The sequence below is a fragment of the Coregonus lavaretus genome, assembly GCF_964263955.1.
Source record: "Coregonus lavaretus genome assembly, chromosome: 2".
Taxonomy (NCBI): Eukaryota; Metazoa; Chordata; class Actinopteri; order Salmoniformes; family Salmonidae; genus Coregonus; species Coregonus lavaretus.
Window position 1 is genome coordinate 22356010 of NC_139989.1, and position 27259 is coordinate 22383268.

The 27259-nt window shown below is 44.2% G+C and overlaps 1 protein-coding gene across 1 annotated transcript; it reads right to left on the reverse strand.

Annotated features, from left to right (window-relative positions):
- Positions 1-18026: 18026 nt before the first annotated feature.
- On the reverse strand, positions 18027-20885 carry LOC311103527 (protein phosphatase 1 regulatory subunit 3G-like). The gene has a single exon (XM_084145102.1). It carries the CDS (start codon positions 20803-20805, stop codon positions 19963-19965), a length of 843 nt encoding a protein of 280 aa, XP_084001228.1. The 5' UTR covers positions 20806-20885; the 3' UTR covers positions 18027-19962.
- Positions 20886-27259: the final 6374 nt, after the last annotated feature.

Consider the following 27259-nt stretch of genomic DNA (forward strand, 5'->3'; position numbering starts at 1 on the left):
ATTCATGCGTGCATTCTCATATGTTAGTCAGGCTGGAAGGCATATCGAAGGGGACTTTTACCGAATGTGATTGTCTCCATCTCAAATGGCAGCAGAGCAGCACAGTAAAACTAGTGGCAGGCCCGTGCCCATGAAAAACACATCATTAAACTTTAATGAATGACACCGCTGCAGAGAGATGATAGGTGTGTGTGTGTGTGGAGAGGGAGATAAGAGAGGGGTGTGACTGTCAGAAAACCACTGCACACTCCGCTTTTTACTGTACATTTGTGAAAGCAGAGAACTGTAATCGCACACCACTCAAACGTAGAACAGGAGCTGGACAAAAAAAGATAGCATTGACAAGAAAGTCAACGTATGCTTGGTAGTGTTTCCCTCCTCCCAAAAGGTCAGTGATAGTACTCTTACATTCTGACCGACTTGGTCTTTGTACGTGTACTAACCTATATGAATGAATGTTTGTTGTTATCCCTAAAGAGGAAACTCTTTCCACAGCTCACCACATGGACAACAAGAAATACTCCTCCCCCTTGACCGGGGAACCATGACATTGACACATATAGTGTTGTTCATTCACACAGTAACCTATACATGCTAACCGATCTTATGTCTTTTCATCCATCTTTATATTCTCTGCCTCCCCTTCTTTTCAGAACCTCTGGTCGAGAAGATACCGTAACTAATCTAGGGGAGTGGATGGAAGCCATTTTTTGTGCAGTGGTGCCGCAGTGCGCTAGTGTAACCCTATGGGGGGCAGAGTTAGCCGGGGGACAATGGGGGCATCTCTCTCCCCCAGTTTCAAAGGCATGCCTCCACAGTCAATGGTGTCTCTGGCAACTGTAGATGAGAGCTGTAATCAAAGAGGTCCCAGAACCCCACTCCTGGGATACAGGCGTTAGATAAAGGAGGGTCGGGTGGAGGGGGATAGATGCCTGAAAAGGCTAACCGCTGCGTGTGATGATATTACACCCCTCTCCTCTTTCGTGGCTCCTGTCGCTCTGCACTCCAAAAAGGAGCTCTGGGAGGGTCTCGTTGCATTCGTAACTGTAGAGAGGCGTTGTGCTGCAGAGTAGTGAGAAGACTTTGCGGTGTGTGCATGCATTTGTGTGTTTATATGTGTGTCAGTGTGTGAGTTAGAGAAAGTGTGTGTTTGAGAGAGAGAGAGAGAGCGATAACAAAGGTAAATATTGAAAAGAGATTGAGAAGATATTGAGAACGTAACCAGCCCCAGCTCATGTTTATTATTTATAAAAACACACAGACATACACTCGCTTTGAGTTGCTTAAAAAAAAAAACGCTGAAAAGCTAGCTTGAGGATGGGCAAAGACTGTGTGAGAGAGAGATCTGACAAGCGACATCTGAACGATCTACTCATTTTTCTCCGGGGCCTGTTTATTCCACAAAATATGTCAGTAGGAGCCAAAATGCTCTTTTTAATTGACTGAAGCCTGGGGTTTCTCTCTCTTTCTATGTTTCCATCTCCAGCTATCTTTCTGCCCCTCTCTTTTCACCCCTGGACTCCCTCTCGTCTGTCGCCCTCTTGTGCGTTTTCATCACCTGGGTTGTATTCAATAGACAGGCACACAACAGAAAACATTTAAAAACATTTCTCAACCAAAAAATTTAAATGAACGTTTCTAATTGGACAAGTCCAGGTAGTACCTTCCCGATTCACTTGGTTTTCTTCCATTTTGTGCCTAATGAACACAACCCAACTCTAGCTGGAATCTTAAGTTAGCGATTGAAGGAGCGCTTGTTAATAATATTTATTATTGCATAACACGGTCATTGGACTCCGCTGTGCTGCAACCCAAGTGATAAAGAGATCCACTTATTGTGTTAAATGTGAAGTGGTCGGATTAAAAATAGCTTTTACCTTGTGACATGATTCTAAGGAACATGATTCTACTATGAATTCTGCATGTTAGGTTTCTAAATGATGACTGCTCTCCCATTCAGCATCTTAACTTTTTATAGTCCCTACTTGAAACCTGTTACAGGAGGGGGTCGCAGTTCCGGAGCGACCCACTAGGTGTCCTCCTCCGACAACCTTAAGTACCTCCTCACTCACAGTCTGGACCAATCATGATCCTATTGGTGTCACCTGTGTCTACCTGTTCACCTGTGTATTTATGCCCTCACTTCCCTGTGTTCCCTTGCTCAGTTTTCTCTGATAGTTTCTCGATGCCAAGCAGTACGAATCAGTGTCTGATCGCGAGACTTATGTATGGGTACTTGAGAAGTGTTCTCCCTTTTTCATTGTTGTTTCAGTCGTAGTTAGTATTTCGTATTTTTGCTGTCAGCCTGTTTTTGGAGACCAATTTGCTCCTCCTTTATTTTATCGTGACAAGTCCGTTATTTTGTATCCTGGCTTTGGGACCACCAGTAAAGATCCTTGTTTCACCATCTCTGCCTACTGCCTACTGTCTATCCTGCACCGCACCTGGGTCACACCTCACACCAACCCTTACAGAAACCATAATGTATTTTTTATGATCTTATGAAGATGACTAGACATTCATACTATATAATTTACCACTTACCAGCTCTATATTGAAATCCCCCTGGTAAAAGTACAATGTATTGTCTTCGAGGTTTTAGAATCGGTCTTCTCGGATAGAACGGTACAATACCATTCCAAGACCGACAGACAGATGGATACAGTACCCTCCATATGTATTTGGACAGTGAAGCTCTATTCTCCATTAATTTGGATTTGAGATAAAATGATGAACATGAGGCAACCGTACGGAATGGCACCTTTTATTTGAGGTGAGCATTGTGGGGAGGAGAGGGAATGTATATTATAGAGGGTGATGAGGTGTTCCTAGTCCTAACATAGCTAACCTCATTACCCTAGTTAGGAGCTTCCCTTAGAAGAGGAGAATCCCTTTTCAGAGAGAAAGACCTCGGGCTCCCCTCCCTCACACCTCCGTCTGACCTTCTGTTCTGTCCCCCCCCTTTCCACCCACCCCACACACACACACACACCCACATACCATCCATGCCTGACACCCAATACCTGTATCTCCCAATATCTATCAGTATAACTTGCCTCTTCTATTTGCTGAGAGACCACGCATCTTATTTTAAGGTTACACTGAATGCTGTGAATAATAAATAACCTTTATATGTGTGTGTGTGTGTGTGTGTGTGTGTGTGTGTGTGTGTGTGTGTGTGTGTGTGTGTTGTGTGAGATGATCTCGGGGCTCAGTACAGAAGCAGTCACGACTTGTGTGAAAGAGAGGGAAGCCAACATTAACCTTTAACTCTAGAAGTTGCGTTGTGTTTGTCTTTCTGTTTGTCTTTCTGTCGCTTGAGTCGTGATCCCCCCCTTCTCCCAACCAACTGAGAGTTGAGAGAAGAAACACTTAAAGTGTGTGTGTGCGTGCATGCAAGTGTGAATGGAGAGATGTGTGTGTGTGCTTACGCGTGCATGCGAGCGTGAAGACTACAGAGAGAACGGTGTTTGTATGTACTGAACATGGTTCTGTATCTTCAGTGTACCTTCCTCTGTACACTGGTGTGGGTTTCATGATCATATGTGATCATGGCATGATGCGTGGTATGATGTGTGTGTGGTTCTCTTGTGCAATAACATCACAGTGGCATGTTTAAAAGGTTTGTGTCTTCAGTTTGCTTGTCTTTGCACAGTGTGTGCGTGCATGCATGTGTTGGGAATCTAGTGTGCTTTCTACAGCCATAACATGAAAGCCGAGCTGGAAGCTTACTGAATGGCAGAGAGAGCGTCACGCCTTCCTTTCCATCCTCTCCCCCCTCCCCTCCACTCCACCAACACAGTCCACACATCGGAGGATTTAAAGAACCGTGTGTGTGTGTGTTTTGGAGGCTCGGGATGCATCTCACGTACCGGGGTACACCCACAAACGAATGGTGTGTGGGTGGGTGTGTGTGCGTCAGAGAATAAGAGGGAGACGAAAAGAATGTGAACAACAGAATGAAATAGTAGGAGACTGACACGCTCAGGTTGAGTAGGTAGCTGCTGCCCTCTTGTGGTACTGCTGAAACATGACCACTCAACAGCATCACCCATTCAGAGGGGCCTACAATTCCAAGCCTATTTTTAAACTTCCCTCCTATATAAATCACATATGAACTTATTTATGCATCTTTTATTTAACCAGACGAGTCCCATTGAGATATAAATCTTTTTTTCAATGTAGCCACTGGATACATCAAACGTATGTTTGAAAAGCCACTGACAACAACAAGGCATTTGTGTGGGCTGTCTGAGTGTAGCAAGCATGTTTCTTGGCTTGACTGAGTGTCTTGCATGTCTTGCTAATTCTTGATCACAACCGTCTCCCCTGAGTTATACCGCCTTTTCGCTGTTAGTTGTTACTCTTTTGCTTGCCAGACATTGAGCCTAGCCAATTAGGCTAATTTTTTTATAGTTTTTTATTTTACGGGGGATAACTTTTTCACGTAGGCTTTGTCTTATAATGGGGACGCTTTTCTGATTGGCAAAACATATTCAATGGGTAAAAGAAGAAGATTGCTTTATTGTCTATTTTCACAGGACACAGAGATTTGTCATTTGCCTTTATCCCAAACCTCTGGCCCGACACACACACAGAGAGAGAGAGAGGTTGAAGCACAGGGTCAGATGCCGTTTAGGGGTTAAGTGCCTTGCTCAAAGGCACAACAGCAGGAGATAGCGACTACTAGGACAAGGAGCCAGCAACCCTCTGGTTACAGGCCCACTCCCAACAAGCTTGCTTCAGATTAGAGTGTATGGTATCGCCATTCTATGATCTTTGATTTTCCATGGCAAAATAGAAAACACGAAGTAGACTTAACTCTTTGCTATTTTAAGAACCTGCTTTATGATATAGTGTGTGCTTTAGCTTGAAAAATAAGCAAATGTGACACTGGAAGTCAACATAGGGTGTTTTTTTCCATAACATTAGGACTGTTTTCCTCAAGAAATTAAGTCTGTTTCCTTGCCAGCTGAGTATTGCGATATTGGTATCATGACAACCCTACTTCAGATGGCTTTCCCAACCCATATGGGCTGCCATGTAAATTGGGGCGGATTCTAATGGCACCACAGAGGACAGACATACACACGTGTTTATTCACCTAATTGAGGTGTGTATTAACAGCACTGGCGTGTTAGAGGGGGAGTGTCAGAATGTAGAGGTACTACTAGCTGTGGCAACCCTGGACAGGTTGGGAGGAGGGGAAAAATAGACAGTCAGCCAGGCACAAAGAGGAAACAGTCTCAAAGAGGAGGGCCCCGTTCCAATATGACCAAGGGCATCCTTCCATTCCTTCCTTTCTTACTTCCCTCCCTCCTTCCTTCTTTCCCTGAGGAGTTTGCTGATGTTGGTCAGTGAGAGCAATATGGTACAAACCTTGCTCTCACACTTCCAACTTTGTCATATAAGGAATTGGTATGATAGCGCTCTTGAGGACTACTTCACCTCCCTTCTCTTTCGCGCTCGCTCACTCTCCTGCTCTCTCTCTCTCTCTCTCTCTCTCTCTCTCTCTCTCTCTCTCTCTCTCTTTCTCTCTCTCTCTCTCTCTCTCTCTCTCTCCTCCTCCCCTACCCGCCTCTCTCTCTTATCCCCCCACCTCCTTCTCTCTCTTCTCCCCCCACCTCCTTCTCTCTCTTTCGCCCTTCAAAAGTCTTCCCTATATGACACATAGCCAGCTGTTCACACGTCTTTGAAATTCGCTGGAAACATCTGGCCTCTCACCAGCCGTGAGGAGAGTAAATATAGAAAAAGCACTAGGAGGTTGGGAAATGCATGTGAGTTTAACGAGATAACGGTTCCCCACACCGTATCGTAGCCTAAAACGCGTGTTCTTCACCTCCCCAAATAGCACTGCTAAATTAAACCTATAAAGTGCGTCCTCTGTCTGTCTCAGGAACATGTCTCCATTTTAAATCTCAATGGTATCATCTGTAAATATAGTTTTAAGTACAGTACACAAATGATCTGTGGTGGTGGTTGTGGTATTTACCAGAAGATTAGTTTTTGCCACTCGAATAGTGAAATCTACATAAAGTGTCACGCCCTGGCTCTGGGGACACTGTTATGTTGAGCCAGGGTGTGTAGATCTATGTAGTTTATTTCTATGTTGGCCTGAGTGACTCCCAATCAGAGGCAACGAGTGTCAGCTGGGGCTGGTTGTCTCTGATTGGGAGCCATATTTAAACTGTCTGTTTTCCTGTTGTGTTTGTGGGTTCTTGTTCTTATTTGGTTTGTGTTCAACCGTAGACATCACGTTATCGTCTGTTGTTTTGATCGTGTGATCATTCTCCTAATAAATATGTTCACCTTCAACGCTGCGCATTGGTCCTCCTCCTTAGACGATCGTGACATAAAGGTTGTAGACAAACGCACGTACACCCAAATGAGCATATACTGTTGAAGCAGCAAAGGGTACTATTGTGATGGAACTAGTGTGTGGTGGGTTGGTTTGTATAAGTCAAACGCAGTTGCCCATAGACTGATCAGTAATTGTTAGGGTTACGATTAGAGGAGGGCAAAGTGATCCTAGATCTGTGATTAATGGTTCAGGATTGTATTGGGGCAGGACAAACTGATCCTAGATCTGTGCATACTATAGTAAAGGTTGCGATTTTGGGAGGGAAAACTGATTCTAGATCTGTGCCTACTAATAGTAAAGGTTACGATTGATCCTAGATGTGCCTAATGGTTAAGGTTAAGATTGGGGGAGGGCAAGCTGATTCTAGATCTATACCCAGTGCTTACTGACATCTTGTATCCAGACAGAGCAGGTTTAACCCTGAGGTATGGGTAAAGGAGAAGAACATCTGATGCCACCGATGTAGGAGCTGAAGGACGATGGCATGCCCGCCGACTGCCTGCCTGCAGTTTATCTGTGGGCACACAGGTGCCCCCCTGGGGTGCCTGCCACCCCCATGCCCTGCTGATGTCAGGGAAAAAAGAGATAGCAAGTAGCACTGCAGGACTAGCACACTGTTAGAGGGCATGAAGTTGGAACACATTTGTATTTGTATTTATTATGGATCCCCATTTGCTGCTGCCAAGGCAGCAGCTACTCTTCCTGGGGTCCAGCAAAATTAAGGCAGTTCATACAATTTTAAAAACATTACAATACATTCACAGATTTCACAACACATTGTGTGCCCTCAGGCCCCCACTCCACCACTACCACATATCTACAGTACAAAATCCATGTGTTCGTGTGTGTGTATAGTGTGTATGTTATTGTGTGTGTGTATGCATGTGTCTGTTCCCAAGTTTATTATTATTATTATTTATTTTTTTATTTTTTTTTTCTTTGGGGGGGGGGGAGTAGATCAGCTTTAATATGGCAGATAGATTGTAACTTCCATCAATATAATTGTCTGCATCACTTCCAATCCCCCATATGTTTTATTTTTCTCGCAAATATATATATATATATATATACAGTGAGGGAAAAAAGTATTTGATCCCCTGCTGATTTTGTACGTTTGCCTACTGACAAAGAAATGATCAGTCTATAATTTTAATGGTAGGTTTATTTGAACAATGAGAGACAGAATAACAACCAAAAAATCCAGAAAGAAAGCATGTCAAAAATGTTATAAATTGATTTGCATTTTAATGAGGGAAATAAGTATTTCACCCCCTCTCAATCAGAAGGATTTCTGGCTCCCAGTGTCATGCCCTGACTCTGGGGACTCTTATTTGTTGAGTCAGGGTGTGATTTTCTATGTGGTGTAGATCTATGTTTATAGTCTAGTATGTCTAGATCTATGTTGGCCGGTGTGGTTCCCAATCAGAGGCAGCTGTCGCTCGTTGTCTCTGATTGGGGACCATACTTGGGCAGCCTATTGGCACTAGTGGGTTGTGGGATCTTGTTCCGTGTGAGGTATGTTGTCTGTGTACCTTGGACTTCACGTTTCGTTTAGTTTGTTGTTTTGTCGTTGATTATTCGGTTCAAATAAACATGTATGCATATCACGCTGCGCCTTGGTCTGACCCGTCTATGAACGAACGTGACAGAAGATCCCAACAAACGAGGACCAAGCAGCGTGCCCAGGCGGAGAGAGTAGCCATGTCACAGGTGGGCAATTGGTGGTCATGGAAGGAGATATTTGCAGGGAAAGGGCCATGGGCGAAGGTAGATGCCCAGGCAGGAGAGGAGCAACGGCAACACAGAGGAAGCCGGTCGAGGAAGAAGCCCGAGAGACAGCCCCAAGAACATTTTGGGGGGTGGGCTAAAAGGGTGGTTGGCGGAGCCTAGTGTAAGAGCAGAGCCAACTCCCCGTACTCACGCGAGGAAGCGTGTGACTGGGCAGGCTCCGTGTTATGCGGAGCTACGTACGTGTGCCGCCAGTGTGCCGGCACAGTCCTGTACGTCCTGTGCTAGCACCACGCACGTGCCGTGCGAAGATGGGCATCCAGCCAGGACGGGGTGTGCCGGCTCAACGCTCCTGGTCTCCAGTACGCCTCCTCGGTCCCGCATATCCTGCGCCGGTTCTACGTACTGTATTGCCAGTGCGCGTGCACAGCCCTGTGCTTCCTGTGCTAATGCCTCACACATACTGTGCGGAAGTAGGCATCCAGCCAGGACGGGTTGTGCCAGCTCTCCGCTTCAGACCTCCAGTCCGCCTCCACAGTCCGGTACGGCCCGTTCCTGGTCCTCGCACCAAACCAGTGGTGCGTGTTCCCAGCCCGGCCCGGCCTGTTCCTGCTCCTCGCACCAAGCCAGTAGTGCGCGTCGCCAGCCCGGCCCGGCCTGTTCCTGCTCCTCGCACCAAACCAGTGGTGCGTGTTCCCAGCCCGGCCCGAGCTGTTCCTGCTCCTCGCACCAAGCCAGTGGTGCGCGTCGCCAGCCCGGCCCGGCCTGTTCCTGCTCCTCGCACCAAGCCAGTGGTGCGCGTCGCCAGTCCGGCCCGGCCTGTTCCTTCTCCTCGCACCAAGCCAGTGGTGCGCGTCGCCAGTCCGGCCCGGCCTGTTCCTGCTCCTCGCACCAAGCCAGTGGTGCATGTTCCTAGTCCGGTTCGGCCCGTGCCTGCTCCTCGCACCAGACCAGTGGTGAGTGTGTCCAGTCCGGCACGGCCCGTGCCCGTTCCACCGATGCCTGGTCCGGCACCAGTCAGCAGCTCCAGTCCGGAGCCAGAGCAGTCCGCTCCACCGGTGCCTGATCCAGCTCCGGTCAGCTGCTCCAGTCCGGACTCTTATTTGTTGAGTCAGGGTGTGATTTTCTATGTGGTGTAGATCTATGTGTATAGTCTAGTATGTCTAGATCTATGTTGGCCGGTGTGGTTCCCAATCAGAGGCAGCTGTCGCTCGTTGTCTCTGATTGGGGACCATACTTGTGCAGCCTATTGGCACTAGTGGGTTGTGGGATCTTGTTCCGTGTGAGGTATGTTGTTTGTGTACCTTGGACTTCACGTTTCGTTTAGTTTGTTGTTTTGTCGTTGTTTATTCGGTTCAAATAAACATGTATGCATATCACGCTGAGCCTTGGTCTGACCCGTCTATGAACGAACGTGACACCCAGGTGTCTTTTATACAGGTAACGAGCTGAGATTAGGAGCACACTCTTAAAGGGAGTGCTCCTAATCTCAGTTTGTTACCTGTATAAAAGACACCTGTCCACAGAAGCAATCAATCAATTAGATTCCAAACTCTCCACCATGGCCAAGACCAAAGAGCTCTCCAAGGATGTCAGGGACAAGATTTTAGACCTACACAAGGCTGGAATGGGCTACAAGACCATCGCCAAGCAGCTTGGTGAGAAGGTGACAACAGTTGGTGCGAATATTCGCAAATGGAAGAAACACAAAATAACTGTCAATCTCCCTCGGCCTGGGGCTCCATGCAAGATCTCACCTCGTGGAGTTGCAATGATCATGAGAACGTTGAGGAATCAGCCCAGAATTACACGGGAGGATCTTGTCAATGATCTCAAGGCAGCTGGGACCATAGTCACCAAGAAAACAATTGGTAACACACTACGCCGTGAAGGACTGAAATCCTGCAGCGCCCACAAGGTCCCCCTGCTCAAGAAAGCACATATACAGGCCTGTCTGAAGTTTGCCATTGAACATCTGAATGATTCAGATGAGACCATAATGGAGCTCTTTGGCATCAACTCAACTCGCCGTGTTTGGAGGAGGAGGAATGCTGCCTATGACCCCAAGAACACCATCCCCACCGTCAAACATGGAGGTGGAAACATTATGCTTTGGGGGTGTTTTTCTGCTAAGGGGACAGGACAACTTCACCGCATCAAAGGGACGATGGACGGGGCCATTTACCATCAAATCTTGGGTGAGAACCTCCTTCCCTCAGCCAGGGCATTGAAAATGGGTCGTGGATGGGTATTCCAGCATGACAATGACCCAAAACACACGGCCAAGGCAACAAAGGAGTGGCTCAAGAAGAAGCACATTAAGGTCCTGGAGTGGCCTAGCCAGTCTCCAGACTTTAATCCCATAGAAAATCTGTGGAGGGAGCTGAAGGTTCGAGTTGCCAAACGTCAGCCTCGAAACCTTAATGACTTGGAGAAGATCTGCAAAGAGGAGTGGGACAAAATCCCTCCTGAGATGTGTGCAAACCTGGTGGCCAACTACAAGAAACGTCTGACCTCTGTGATTGCCAACAAGGGTTTTGCCACCAAGTACTAAGTCATGTTTTGCAGAGGGGTCAAATACTTATTTCCCTCATTAAAATGCAAATCAATTGATAACATTTTTGACATGCGTTTTTCTGGATTTTTTTGTTGTTATTCTGTCTCTCACTGTTCAAATAAACCTACCATTAAACTTCTAGACTTATCATGTCTTTGTCAGTGGGCAAACGTACAAAATCAGCAGGGGATCAAATACTTTTTTCCCTCACTGTACTGTACTGTTTGTTTTTTTTGTCCATTAAAATAACATCAAATTGATCAGAAATACAGTGTAGACCATGTTAATGGTGTAAATGGCTATTGTAGCTGGAAACTGCAGATTTTTTATGGAATATCTACATAAGCGTAGAGGCCCATTATCAGCAACCATCAGTCCTGTGTTCCAACTACAATAATCACGTTGCCAGTGGTGAAGAGCAAGAATCCTGCTCAAGTGTTCAATGCCACGATTCAGAGAGGGCACAGGGCCAGATATGATGTTTTTTTTTTATTAGTGTCTAGCAGAGAGTCAATCAGCTCTTTAAAATCTAGTTTCAACTGTTCAGAGCTGCCCTTCATAATGCCATTAAAACCCACATGGACTACGATATAATTAATTTCCATGTCCTAACGTAGTACATTCGGGAGCAGCTTAGTAATGTAATTTCTCTAGCTCCAGGATAGGACATTGTTTTTGCACCAGGAACGGTCACATTTCTTACCATGGAGCTGCCCAAAATCACGGCTGGCGAGAAGGACGAGGAAATCCACCCACTCCCATGCTTCACAGGATTCTGAGAACTCTTTATGGATGGGCGAGAGGCAGGATAACTTGAGCCCGTTGCTCCCGGCTCCCGCGTGGAGAGTAGACCTGGCTCCCACGTAGAGGGTAGACTTGGCAAGGCTGAGTCTGAAATCGCACACTATTCCCTATAAAGATCCTGGCCAAAAGTATATAAGAAATAAAGAGGTGATTGCCCCTTCTCTAGTATGAGAATCTGCTATGTCATGAACCAATTGTACTCCTTCCATGTGAAAGCATAACACATATGGTCAGCTTTTGGGTGTGTTCTCAACAATATTCAATGCCCACATTGGAGAGAAGCACAGCAAACAACGGTGAGGAGAAACAGGCATGTGTAGACTTGTGTGGAATAATGCAAGTGTTATAGAACAAATGTGTGCAATAGAGAGAGATGCAGAGTGCTGGATGTAATGAAAAAGACAACAATAATTATTGTCACCCGCTGAGCAGTCAGTCAGTTATAATACACTGAGCAGCACAGCACATACCAGATGAACGTATAGTTTTATCACACACAGCAAAGCCTGTGTGTCTTGGTGAAAACATATTGAGCTGGCGTTCAATATGCAATCAAGAATGGGTTCTTATACAGTTCCGGTCCCCGACTACAAAATGGCAAAATAGCCTATAGAATGGTGCACAGAATACAATCCTAACCAGGACCCAGGCCTTTCTACAGTTGAACAGGTAACAGTGTTGAAGTCTTTCCCCAATACTTTAATGTCCAGTGAAAGACCTCCAAAATAACATCAAGGTCCTTTGGCATCAAAATTGGGAATAAGCCACTCTGATGGGGGAGGGGCACACTGCAGTATTCCCTTCCCTTTTAAAGCCAGCCATATTAACCGGTGCAAACTGTAGCACACAGAAACAAAAAATACTAAAATAATGGGGGTGGGGAAACAGGTGCCTGTTGCAAAGGCCTGGTAGGTTTATAAACAGGCACAGCACTGTAGCTCTACTCTTTTAAAACCATCCATATAAGCAGGTGCAAACTGTAATATACAGTTACAAGGTTGGTCGGTTTCTATATCCACATACAGTAGATGGCTGTGCTCCCTGTTCTGGCTGTGGCTCTTTTTAAAGGCAGCCGTAGGGGGTTCTGACGGATGGCCCGTGTCAACAGGACGCGGGACATATTTACACAAGGGCGGGGGCTCGGCGAAATGGATCTTAATGCTCCTCTTTGCTGAGCCATTTCTTTGAGAAATGAACGGGCGCAGCCTTAGCTGACCTTGCATCTTTTGACCGTCGCTCTCCCTCTCTCTCTCGCTCCTGCTTTTTCTCTTTTCCCGCCGGGGCAACAATTTGCCGCACTTTACAAGCCGGGCTTTTAACCAATGGCTTCCTTGACTCACTTTGAGGTGTCTTTAATGCTAAAGCCATATGTTAGGTTTAGCCCCGGTGTCAGTCAAGAAAGTGTTTGCAGGGGGTGAGAGATGGATGGGCTGCTTTGGTTCTGTCGATACAGCAGGTTAGGGTGTGTTTGTTTGTTTGTGTGTGTGTGTGTGTGTGTGTGTGTGTGTGTGTGTGTGTGTGTGTGTGTGTGTGTGTGTGTGTGGGTGTGTGTGTGTACTGAGTGCTGATAAGAGTTAAAAGCTGTGAACAACTTAACACAGGTGAAATGTGATTCAAAGGCTGTGTATGTAGGATAGGTCATGATAGTCGAATATTGATATTTGCAATAGCTGGTGACTGTCATGAATCCGTGCATTATATGCACAGATATCCATAGCAAGTGCAAAATATGTATTTGAATCTGAACTGTTGAACTGGCAGCACAATTAAACAGATTGAACATTTATCCAATGTGCACTCATGAGGAGTCCGGACTGTCTATTCCAATTTCACAGCAGACTGTCAGAACAGGTCACCAGATATTGATACTGTAGGTCACTGTTGTAACTTGAAGTATGGGTGAGCTGAGCTTTGCTCCCAGGGTTACAGTTCAATATTGATTTGTTAGACATAGTCTCCCCACAGTATTAATCTGAATCACTGAAATGTTGTGGGGAAATGAAGTCTTAGTTGTCTGACAACCTCACCAGCCAAGCATTTATTTTGGGCACACAAATGCTCCCTATAAAGTGACGTGTATTTACAAAATCAACCCATTTGTTTAGATTTCCAACACAACTTACCATAACAATTCTCAATGTGAAGAACGACGTATCAAATTGTGGAATTTCAGTGGACTTCCCCTTTAAGTAACTTTTTGTTTCTCTCCACAGGTGACCATAGGTAAGATGTACCTGACCCAGAAGACTATCGTTGAGGGGTAGGGGTCAAAGAGGAACCTCTGATGGGCATTGGGTGATAGACTGCCTTAAAACGAGAGGAAACAATGTCCAAGAGACCATGGTAGACAGAGCACTGAACCTCAACCTCACTTCACTTTCCACACAGAAGCTTAATTTCCCGACGCCGCCGTTGGATGGATATAGGGGAAAGCATTGTGGGAGGCAACTAGATTCAGCCACGGGACGATTTTTGTCGTAGCGGATGGTAGGGGGGCCAGAACATAGTTATAATAATTTGACCACAACTAAGCCCAAAAATAGATTGTATTTGAAAATAAGTATTTTTTTTCTTGGGAATACTTGGTGAACAGATTTCCTAAATGAAATTCATTTTATTTAATTTCTTTGCTGAAAACTTTGAGGGGCCAAAATAAATCACTTGCATGCCGGTTGGGCATACTTTGTCCAGTCTGAAATCAAATTGTTGTCCCTTAACCCTAGACCAGTTTTCTCAACCCCCTACTGGGGGACTACAAGGTCATCCACATTTTTGTTCTAGCCCTGCACTGACACACATGATTCAACTAGATCATCAGATAGGCATTAGAAATATGGTAATAATGCCACCTAGCCCTCTAGTAGTCAATAGAGATTCCACCTTATTGCTTTCACCTATAAGTATCATGCACATCTACGAGGTGGGAATAGGGAAGAGGTGAGGGGTTGGTTGAATTCGGACTGGGCAACTGTCCTGCATCGATGACATAACTATTGTTCTTGGTCACTATATACCCTCTCTTCACCATAGTATTATATTTATCTTTTCACGTTTCTTTTGTGAGCCGTAACAGTGCAATAGACAGTGTACAGACAGCCTTGATTTCTTTGTTATATTTTTGCCAGTGTTTTTAAATTGTGTATTGTATATACAGTCTGATTTGTCGTCATGTAAGAGTGTATAAATGGATTAAAGATATGCATATCTGAATTGAATTACTGTCTCTATATTCTTTAGTCATGACTCAGTCAGTAGAGCATGGCACTCGCAATGCCAGGGGTTGTGGATCCGAAAATAATTTAGACGTATACACTTGTCACGCCTTGGCCGTGAGAGGCCTGTTGTCTTTAGTTGGTTTGGTCAGGGCGTGAGTTTCTATGTTATATTTTCTATGTTGCAGTTCTAGGTTGTGTGTCTATGTTTGGCCGGGTGTGATTCCCAATCAGAGACAGCTGTCGCTCGTTGTCTCTGATTGGGGTTCATACTTAAGTAGCCTGTTTGCCTACCTTAGTTGTGGGATCTAGTTCCGTTAGGCTTGTATGTGTATAGCCGGAGAACTTCACGTTACGTTGTTTCTTGTTTTTGTTGTATGTTTATTTGTTAATAAACGTACGCTTTTCACGCTGCACCTTGGTCTGACCCGTCTCTCAACGTTCGTGACAACACTGAAACGGTGACTGAGTTTATCAGGAAGTGTATAGGTGATGTTTTGCCCACTGTGACTATTAAAACCTACCCTAACCAGAAACCGTGGATAGATGGCAGCATTCGCGCAAAACTGAAAGCGCGAACCACTGCATTCAACCATGGCAAGGTGACTGGGAATATGGCAGAATACAAACAGTGTAGCTACTCACTCCGCAAGGCAATTCAACTGGCAAAATGTCAGTATAGAGACAAAGTGGAGTCGCAATTCAACGGCTCAGACACGAGACGTATGTGGCAGGGTCTACAGACAATCACGGACTACAAAAGGAAAACCAGCCACGTCGCCGACACCGACGTCTCGCTTCCAGACAAGCTAAACACCTTCTTCGCCGCTTTGAGGATAACACAGTGCCACTGACGAGGCCTACTACCAAGGACTGTGGCCTCTCCTTCTCCATGGCCGACGTGATTAAGACATTTAAGCATGTTAACCCCTGCAAGGCTGCCGGCCCAGACGGCATCCCTAGCCGCGTCCTCAGAGCATGCGCAGACCAGCTGGCTGGTGTGTTTATGGACATATTCAATCTCTCCCTTTCCCAGTCTGCTGTTACCACATGCTTCAAGATGGCCACCATTGTTCCTGTACCCAAGAAAGCAAAGGTAACTGAACTAAATGACTATCGCCCTGTAGCACTCACCTCTGTCATCATGAAGTGCTTTGAGAGACTAGTCAAGGATCACATCACCTCTACCTTACCTCTCAATTTGCTTACCGCCCCAATAGATCCACAGACGATGCAATCGCCATCACACTGCACACTGCCCTATCCCATCTGGACAAGAGGAATACCTATGTAAAAATGCTGTTCATTGACTATTGCTCAGCATTCAACACCATAGTACCCTCCAAGCTCATCATTAAGCTCGAGGCCCTGGGTCTGAACCCCGCCCTGTGCAACTGGGTCCAGGACTTCCTGACGGGCTGCCCCCAGGTGGTGAAGATAAGAAACAACATCTCCACTTCGCTGATCCTCAACACTGGGGCCCCACAAGGGTGCATGCTCAGCCTCCTCCTGTATTCCCTGTTCACCCATGACTGCGTGACCAAGCACGCCTCCAACTCAATCATCAAGTTTGCAGACGACACAACAGTAGTAGGCTTGATTACCAACAATGACGAGACAGCCTACAGGGAGGAGGTGAGGGCTCTGGGAGTGTGGTGCCAGGAAAATAACCTCTCACTCAACATCAACAAAACAAAGGAGATGATCGTGGACATCAGGAAACAGCAGAGGATGCACCCCCCTATCCACATCGACGGGACCACAGTGGAGAAGGTGGAAAGCTTCAAGTTCCTTGGCGTACACATCACCGACAAACTGAAATGGTCCACCCACGCAGACAGTGTGGTGAAGAAGGCGCAACAGAACCTCTTCAACCTCAGGAGGCTGAAGAAATTCGGCCTAGCACCTAAAACCCTCACAAACTTTTACAGGTGCACAATTGAGAGTGTCCTGTTGGGCTGTATCTCCGCCTGGTACGGCAACTGCACCACCCACAACCGCAGGGCTCTCCAGAGGGTGATGCGGTCTGCTGAACGCATTACCGGGGGCAAACTACCTGCCCTCCAAGACACATTCAGCACCCGATGTCACAGGAAGGCCAAAAAGATCATCAAGGACATCAACCACCCGAGCCACTGCCTGTTCACCCCGTTATCATCCAGAAGGCGAGGTCAGTACAGGTGCATCAAAGCTGGGACCAAGAGAATGAAAAACAGCTTCTATCTCAAGGCCATCAGATTGTTAAATAGCCATCACTAGCACTTTAGAGGCTGCTGCTGCCTATTGAAATCACTGGCCACTTTAAGGAATGGAACACTAGTCACTTTAATAATGTTTACATATCTTGCACTACTCATCTCTTATGTATATACTGCATTCTATTCTATAATATTCTACTCTATCTTAGTCCATACCGCTCTGTCATTGCTTGTCCATATATGTATTTATTCTTAAATCCCATTCCTTACTAGATTTGTGTGTATTGGGTATATGTTGTGAAATTGTTAGATATTACTGCACTGTCGTAGCTAGAAGCACAAGCATTTCGCTACACCCGCTATAACATCTGCTAAACACGTGTATGTGACAAATAACATTTGATTTGATTTGATTCCTGCTGGGGCCACCCATACGTAACATGTATGCAGGCATGACTAAGTTGCTTTGGATAAAAGCATCTGCTTAATGGCATATATTATTATTCTCTCATGACAAGTTTTATAATGCATTAAAGCCGCATCACAATGCATTATACCGGCAGAATAAAAATATGCAATGGCAAATAATAATGGAAATGGGTGATACTACACTCGTGATTTGAGTTGGGTAAGAGGGTGAATGTATCCCACAAGGCCACCTGTTCTAGAAAATAGCCCCTTTTGTTGGTTTTGGATGAGCAGTGACCTAGTTGTAGACGGAGACAGGTGTAAAGATCATATTACTCAACAAATAATAAGGATCAAAGTTGAAAGCTCCCCCAGAGGTCCTCTCTAAATATCTTGTCTACTTCTGATCAGCGTTTTAGGGTGATCAACTAAGACCGGTTGAAGTACATGAACATCAAGGGGAGTAGATCTGAGTTCAAATACTGTTTGAAATCATTTCAAATACTTTATCTCTGCTTGATTAAGCTTGCCTGGCTTAATGGACCAATAGAATAGTCCCAAATGGCAAGCCACGGCCATCTAGCACTCCAGGCAGGCTAGAGCAAACACTCAAAAGTATTTTCAATAGTATTTGAACACAGGAGGCATCACTGATGCCTGGGTCTGATGGCATTTGAATAATAAGAAAGGATACTTGAGGACAGTTTATAATCATTATCAACATGTCATGTACTGTTGAAGAAAATGAGGATTCTGCATTTGAAAATGTGGTCATTTATTGGTTGATATTCAATATCCCAATTGATGGCATGTACTGTGCATGAATCTCAGGGTTACAATAACATCAACAACATATCATGTTACACTGTTACATCAACATACATGCATGTACCATTTAAGATTGAGATTAACTGCATTTACACATTGTCTATAGTCTATTTTTACATTCAGTTCAGTAGGCCAAGATTCTGAGACAGACTGGACAGTACACGTTCCATCAACATGGATGTTGTCCAGACGCCAGACCTGGGTTCTAATACTATTCGAAATGATTTCAAATAGTATTTGAACCCAGGTCTGTGTGGACGTTGTCCGGTGAGATCACTGTAGAGATGAAGCCTAGAAACCAGCCATTCTCTGTTGACAGAGTAAACAACTCCATGTGATTTGCTGATTTGCCTCTTGAACTTTGGTCAGGGGACAGGAATGGGACAACAACCTGACAGCCACCATGTAATATTTTAGTAAACTGTACATGACAGGCCAAACAAGGGAAGTAACATCACTGGCATCAGTAGTGTGCTGCTCACATACCCATCAACAGTATTACAAACACCCTCTGAATGTTCTGATTGTAGGGAAAGCAGTGGAGGAGTTTTGATAAAGGGATATCTTAGAGATCCTACGTAATTGTATGGATGTCATAATGTCAACAAATAAGTTTTACATTAAACAGCTGTATTACAGAATATTGTAATGGGCCTATTGTATGTATGACTTTATAGCTATGTAGATGTGTAATGTCTGCTTTATAACATACAGTTGATTAAAACTATTACCACCCCCAAACATAACATGTAGAATAGATATAATTCCGTCACAGCTGTAATTTGGACAGAAATGCTGTTAACAACACTGGGAAACCAGTGCTCTACAGAGCAGTAAATACGTTTTGTACATTATGTTCCACGAACCTGCTGCCTCAGACCATTTGATCAAGCTGTTCACTGTGTAGCCAATCACACTAATATGACAGACAGATTGCTCGTTAATCATTCCTCTGTGCCCATGTGAGTATAAACAAGAATTCATATATTTAATGGCAGAGAACTCTTTGACAGATTTTGCTTCACATGATGGCATTATAACTAGGATAAATCACACATTTTCATACTCTGCAATATTCTGGGCCCTGAATCAAAGGCAATGTCTGAAATGGTACACTATTCCCTTTAAAGTGTACTACTTTTGACCAGCCATTCCCTTTAGTCAAAAGTAGTGCACCAGAGATCAAAAGTAGTGCTATCTATAGGAAATAGGGTGCCACAAGTTTAGCACAATCATGAAACTGAATGACACAACACAAGTCATATAAATGACTAAACTGAATCCACAACTTGGCACAGTAGGATAGCTCTCTTTCTGATTTGATGACATGACAGGCAAATATGATGTAGAACAGGTAAAGTCCTCTTGGATATGAGATGTACTGTATATCATGTGTCCTAAAATGCCTCATTTAAAGTATTTTAGTATGGTCCCTTGAGTCTCGGGTCTGTACATACCCCATTGGCAGTGTAGCTGAGAAATGTTAATCAGTCCATCCATGGGTCCTGATTTGTTAATTTCCTCATTTCAGACAATGAGATCTAACTGCAAATCAGTCCAACAACTATTATTGGACATTCTTGTTATTGAATGTCATTCCAGAACAGGAAAGAAGACACAACTGGACAGAGGCAAACTTGTCAACTCCATGTTTTACTTTAAAGAAGGATGGTACAGTAGGCCTAAGGTCATAATAATCATTATGAACTCATGAACACATTGATAACAAAACGGTGGGCTCAGATAGCAAGACGAAAATACATTAACTGAATTGAAAATTACATATCATTCCACGTGATGGAGAACAACTTCATAAGAGACCTGGTTGAGCGACACCATCTTTACGCACGTGCGTAACGGCGGATTTCAGGTTGCATGGAATGCTACGCTCTCGTAGGTCGGCATACATGTACAGTGATACTTGAAGGTATAGTTTTGACCATAGTTGTTATCCCAAAACTCGCCCTGGTCATTCCTGATGTACACGGCGAAGTGCACAGAGGAAGATGGGTCTAGGAATGGAGGTGTGAATATGGTAAAGGAATAACGCTCACCGACAATATTCTCATCCACGGGCATGGGTATCGCCTGCGCGTCCACGAAAGAGAGCCACTCGTTGAATGTGTACCTCACACCAACTTCCCTCTTGCAACAGTTTTGAGTATTCGTCCGAATCTGCCCACGGATGTCAAACTGAGTGATGGTCACCTTCTCCAGGTTGACGTGGCGCTGCAATACCGTGGTTTCAAAATCATCAGACTCAACTGGCATCTTGAAAGTTGGGATGAGACGGTCCATGGTCAAGGTAGATTTTAAGTTTACGCACAGGTTCCCAATTGTATACTCTCGGTCCTGTGGTTGAGGGGGAAAGCTCTGCAATCTCGACAATACCTTGGAAGGGATTTTCGGGTCTTCTGATGTGCTGAAGTGCTTCACGCTTGCCAAATCAAGCCCCATGGAGTCTGCGAACTTCACCCGTTTTCGGCCGTTATTGGCTATTTCTTCAAAAAGCATAGCCTGCTCCGGGTATGCGGGCAGAGATTTCGCCCTTCCCCTGTCTTTCTTATACATTTCTGGTGGTTCAATTAAGCCATCTTCCAAGTCCTCATCACCATTATCCGTTGGCTCATCTTCACTCCCTGATAGCATGGTTCCCCCTGAAGTTGGAGAACACTGCTTGGAATAACGCAGGAGGTCTGAATTGGACATATCGGTAATGCGTGCGTTATGGATATGCAGGGAACAGTTCCGGGAGTTTAGATTCCCAATGGAACTTTTCACTTAGTGTGATACGCCCACTTAAAAGCTCAGCATACAACTAACTGCTTGTTGTCGTATTCAGCGTCATTATAATACGTCATTGCAATGTAGACTTAATCCAAGTTTACAAACAACAGCTCACCTTCCCAGCGCACAGGATGCGTGCCAAAGACGCACATTATTAGGCTATAAAGTCATCTAATTATTCATGATCAATAAATCATTTTCAATATTCATTATAAACAAATGACTGTTTTATGCCAACATCTAGGATACATATAGTTTGGTGACAATATAATACTGTGTAGGCTATATTCTTCCATCAGTGAATAAATAGATCTAAATTGGCAACACTCAAACCCTTTCAAATAACCTTGCATACCTTTTTGGTAACACTTCATTTTAGGGGGTCCTTATTACAGTTTAATTACATATGTAATTACACTGTAACAAGTATTGTAATTAACTATAATAATGCATAGTTACACTGTAATAACAACATGTAACTGGTGGTAATTGTAGTCTGTAATTAGAGGGGTGTAACAATGAATGCTTGTTACAATGCTTGTTACAAATGTTACAATTTCCGATAGCATCCCAACTCACCATATTTCAGCCTGCACAAACCACATGATAAGTGTAAACCAGTTGAAAACCTACCACCTCATTGATACAACTATGCAATAAAGATCGGGAGTCTGATGCCCAGGCCCAATGGCAAAAACGGGTTATCAACAAATCCCGGTTTCAACTGTACCAGGCAGATGGCAGACAGCGGTATGGCGTCATGTGGGTGATTGGTTTGCTGATGTCAAAGTTTTGAACAGAGTGCCCCATGGTGGCGGTGGGTTATGGTATGGACAGGCATAAGCTACGGACAATGAACACAATTGCTTTTTATCAATGGCAATTTGAATGCACAGAGATACCATGACGAGATCCTGAGGCACATTGTCGTGCCATTCATCCGCCGCCATCACCTCATGTTTCAGCATGATAATGTCGCAAGGATCTGTACAGAATTCCTGGAAGCTGAAAATGCCCTATTTATTCCATGGCCTGCATAGTCACCAGACATGTCAACCATTGAGCATGTTTGGGATGCTCTGGATCGACATGTATGACAGCGTGTTCCAGTTCCTGCCAATATCCAGCAACTTTGCACAGCCATTGAAGAGGAGTGGGACAACATTCCACAGCCTGATCAACTCTATGCGAAGAAGATGTGTCACGCTGCATGAGGCAAATGGAGGTTACACCAGATATGGACTGGTTTTCTGATCCACGCCCATACCTTTTTTTTTAAGGTATCTGTAACCAACAGATGCACATCTGTGTTTCCAGTCATGTGTAATACATAGATTAGGGCCTAAGAATTTATTTCAATTGACTGATTTCCTTATATGAACTGTAGCTCAGTAAAATCTTTGAAATTGTTGCATGTTGCGTTTATATTTTTGTTCAGTGTAGCTACCTAAAACTGGCGAATATGCTATGGTCTCTACTCGCTAGCTAAGGTTAGCTGGGCTATATGGTCTTATCTTCCCTGAACCTATTTCTCAGGGTATCTGTAAATCAAATCAAATTGTATTAGCCACATGCGCCGAATACAACAGGTGCAGACATTACAGTGAAATGCTTACTTACAGCCCTTAACCAACAGTGCATTTATTTTTAACAAAAAAGTAAAAATAAAACAACAACAAAAAAAGTGTTGAGAAAAAAAGAGCAGAAGTAAAATAAAATAACAGTAGGGAGGCTATATATACAGGGGGATACCGGTGCAGAGTCAATGTGCGGGGGCACCGGCTAGTTGAGGTAGTTGAAGTAATATGTACATGTGGGCAGAGTTAAAGTGACTATGCATAAATAATTAACAGAGTAGCAGCAGCGTAAAAGGATGGGGTGGGGGGGCAGTGCAAATAGTCCGGGTAGCCATGATTAGCTGTTCAGGAGTCTTATGGCTTGGGGGTAGAAGCTGTTGAGAAGTCTTTTGGACCTAGACTTGGCACTCCGGTACCGCTTGCCGTGCGGTAGCAGAGAGAACAGTCTATGACTAGGGTGGCTGGAGTCTTTGACAATTTTGAGGGCTTTCCTCTGACACCGCCTGGTATAGAGGTCCTGGATGGCAGGAAGCTTGGCCCCAGTGATGTACTGGGCCGTACGCACTACACTCTGTAGTGCCTTGCGGTCGGAGGCCAAGCAGTTGCCATACCAGGCGGTGATGCAACCAGTCAGGATGCTCTCGATGGTGCAGCTGTATAATTTTTTGAGGATCTGAGGACCCATGCCAAATCCTTTCAGTCTCCTGAGGGGGAATAGGCTTTGTCGTGCCCTCTTCATGACTGTCTTGGTGTGTTTGGACCATGATAGTTTGTTGGTGATGTGGACACCAAGGAACTTGAAGCTCTCAACCTGTTCCACTACAGCCCCGTCGATGAGAATGGGGGCGTGCTCAGTCCTCTTTTTTTTCCTGTAGTCCACAATCATCTCCTTTGTCTTGGTCACGTTGAGGGAGAGGTTGTTGTCCTGGCACCACACGGCCAGGTCTCTGACCTCCTCCCTATAGGCTGTCTCATCGTTGTCGGTGATCAGGCCTACCACTGTTGTGTCGTCGGCAAACTTAATGATGGTGTTGGAGTCGTGCCTGGCCATGCAGTCATGGGTGAACAGGGAGTACAGGAGGGGACTGAGCACGCACCCCTGAGGGGCCCCCGTGTTGAGGATCAGTGTGGCAGATGTGTTGTTACCTACCCTTACCATTTGGGGGCGGCCTGTCAGGATGTCCAGGATCCAGTTGCAGAGGGAGGTGTTTAGTCCCAGGATCCTTAGCTTAGTGATGAGCTTTGAGGGCACTATGGTGTTGAATGCTGAGCTGTAGTCAATGAATAGCATTCTCACGTAGGTGTTCCTCTTGTCCAGGTGGGAAAGGGCAGTGTGGAGTGCAATAGAGATTGCATCATCTGTGGATCTGTTGGGGCGGTATGCAAATTGGAGTGGGTCTAGGGTTTCTAGGATAATGCTGTTGATGTGAGCCATGACCAGCCTTTCGAAGCACTTCATGGCTACAGACGTCAGTGCTACGGGTCGGTAGTCATTTAGGCAGGTTATCTTAGAGTCCTTGGGCACGGGGACTATGGTGGTCTGCTTGAAACATGTTGGTATTACAGACTCAGTCAGGGACATGTTGAAAATGTCAGTGAAGACACTTGCCAGTTGGTCAGCACATGCTCGGAGTACACGTCCTGGTAATCCGTCTGGCCCTGCGGCCTTGTGAATGTTGACCTGCTTAAAAGTCTTACTCACATCGGCTACGGAGAGCGTGATCACATAGTCATCCGGAACAGCTGGTGCTCTCATGCATGCTTCAGTGTTGCTTGCCTCGAAGCGAGCATAGAAGTGGTTTAGCTCGTCTGGGAGTCTTGTGTCACTGGGCAGCTCGCGGCTGTGCTTCCCTTTGTAGTCTGTAATAGTTTTCAAGCCCTGCCACATCCGACGAGCGTCAGAGCCAGTGTAGTACGATTCAATCTTAGTCCTGTATTGACTCTTTGCCTGTTTGATGGTTCGTCGGAGGGCATAGCGGAGGGCATAACCCTTGTACCCCAAGGGTATTGCGTGAGACACTCTGCATGTTAACGTTAACTAACTAGCTAGCTACTTGTGTCAACACAAGCACTATTATTACTAGATGGATAACACAACAACTAGTTAGGCCTAGCTAGCTATATGCCTAAACTATAGAAATCACTATGATGATAACTAGGGGTAATGTATAGTGTCTATGCTAAGTTGTCATACATTCTTCTTCTCTACCACAGATTCCCACAAGGTCTCAGACTCCAGGATGGGTAAATACTTACAAGAAAGAAACGTATGAAAACAGAAACAGAGTTGTCGATTTCCATTGTTACTTGTAATGTTAAAAAGGGAAGAAAAAGACAATCCCATTTTTCTAAATGACCTAGCTATCTAGGCTACTCACCATACTGTAGGCTACAGATTTGAGTCATCACTAGAATAGTTATGTTTATGTTATTGAGTAGGCCTATACTGTACATCTTTGTTTAATTTAATTAATCTAATTATTCATCTAACAATATAAATCCTTATTATTTTGTAAGAAATGTAAGGTATTTTTACCTGTTGCAATAAAGTTGACCTAAAGTAGAAGCTCATCTTTTGTTTGTAGGTATTTTCACTTGGTAATGAGTAATAACTAATTACATATAAATTGTTTATAGGTAACTATAAAGTTACACGTCACTTTAAATAGCTAAATCCTGTGTAAGAACTAGTGACAACCTTGTACTTATGCAGATATTACAGATATGTACTCTGTGTTGTATTAGTGTGTTTTTTTCCTTACTTGGATGGTGCTTTCAGAAGCTGACGAATAGATTTTCAGAATGGGTAAAGTACTTTGTGGGTACATAATAATTACAAGTATGTACACCTCAAGCAGTGGAGGCTCGTCAGAGGAGGAAGGGGAGGACCATCCTCCTCAGTGAATTTCATAAAAATAAAGATAGTGAAACATTAAAAAAGTTATACTTTTTAGATAAAACTATACTAAATATATTCACGTCACCAAATAATTGATTAAAACACTGTTTTGCAATGGTTTACAGTAGCCTCAGCAGCACTGTAGGGTAGCACCATGGTGTAGCCGGAGGACAGCTAGCTTCTGTTCTCCTCTAGGTACATTGACTTCAATACAAAACCTAGGAGGCTCATGGTTCTCACCCCCTTCCATAAATTTACAAACTAATTATGACAACTTCCGGAGGACATCCTCCACCCTCTCAGAGCTCTTGCAGCATGAACTGACATGTTGTCCACCCAATCAAAAGATCAGAGAATAAATCTAGTACTGAAAGCATAAGCTACAGCTAGCTAGCACCGCAGTACATAAAATGTGGTGAGTAGTTGACTCAGAGAAAGACAATAGTTGAACAATTTTGAACAAATGCATTTCTTCCAAAATTAAGGAGTTGCAAAAAAAAACTTTCACTTTCACTTAGCTAGTGAATGCAGCTAGCTAGCTTAGCCTAGACAGCTGACGTGACAGCTGATGTGTTGTGCACTGAAGACCGCAAGTGAAGGGAAAAGGTGAGAGGAGGAGAGCGCATAGATAGTTGCGAGAAGGAATGATATATACAACGAGCAAAGTGATCATGCTGTTTTTATGTGGCTGCTATGAAAGTGAACTGTGTTTGCGTGTGAACAGGGGTGTATTCATTCCGCCGATTCTGTTCCGCCGATTCTGGGATAAACATATATTAATCTGTCTGGGGATCCAATTAGAGCCTATTGAGCCTTTAATCTTTGTAATCTCGGACACCCAGCCCATCTGTCCACAAGAGATTACAACCTTGTGACAGTTATTACTGAATCAGATGCAGCTGAGAAGAAATTAAATTGGTGAATTTAGTGGAAACTTGCCCATTTGTAACAAGCATTTGTTGTTACACCTCTGTAATTACAGACTGCAATTACAATCAGTTACATGTTGTTATTACAGTGTAACTATGAGTTATTGCAATTAACTACAATCCTTGCTAGTGTAATTACACATGTAATTACACTGCAATAAGGACCCCTTAAAATGAAGCGTTCACATTTTTTTATTTATTCTGAGGAATGATCATGGCTGTTATTTCAGCCAACAAAACAACAAAATTGCATAAGCGATATCCTACTGTCACAGTAGACAAAACCGCTCACAAAATCAAGAGGTCCGCTGCACGCACATCATACCTACGTCATTTGGTTCACTTTTTCATCGATTTTTCACCATATTTGTTCAAGCAAGTGGGGATATCTGTTAACATCAACAGCATCTAGTACGTACTGTTATTGTCATATCTTCTGACTCGCATGTCATCAAATGGCCTATTTTGTGTCTCTGTGTAGATTAGTTTATCAATGTTTGTCAGTACTTCTTAGGTTCATGTTTCATCCAGAATATGAAAGTGAAAAGTTGTCACTGTCTCCCCCTTATGCAAATTTAGGCCTATCACTATCTCAATTAAGCAAAAATGAAAAATACATTTCAAAAAAGCCCATTTTAGCTAATAGGCTAGAACTACTGACACAATGAGATTGTGTGAACAACCAAAGATTTCCTAATGACAAGCAAAATCCTAGGTGTGGGCTCTATAATAAAACCTTTCTCAGCACAGCAACTATTTATCCAGTAGATGGTGCTCTATCACTATCTACAAGTACAAATTTAAAGGTATGATGAGCCTGCACAGAGGTGGGTTTTGCAAAAATAATACCTAATCAAAGTATGGTAATAAAGTTAGGCATGCGACACAATAGCATACTTTTGATGGTTTAATACCCACTGTGTACCAATGCATAATTGTTTATATTTATGGTCAAATTAGACAACTGTAAC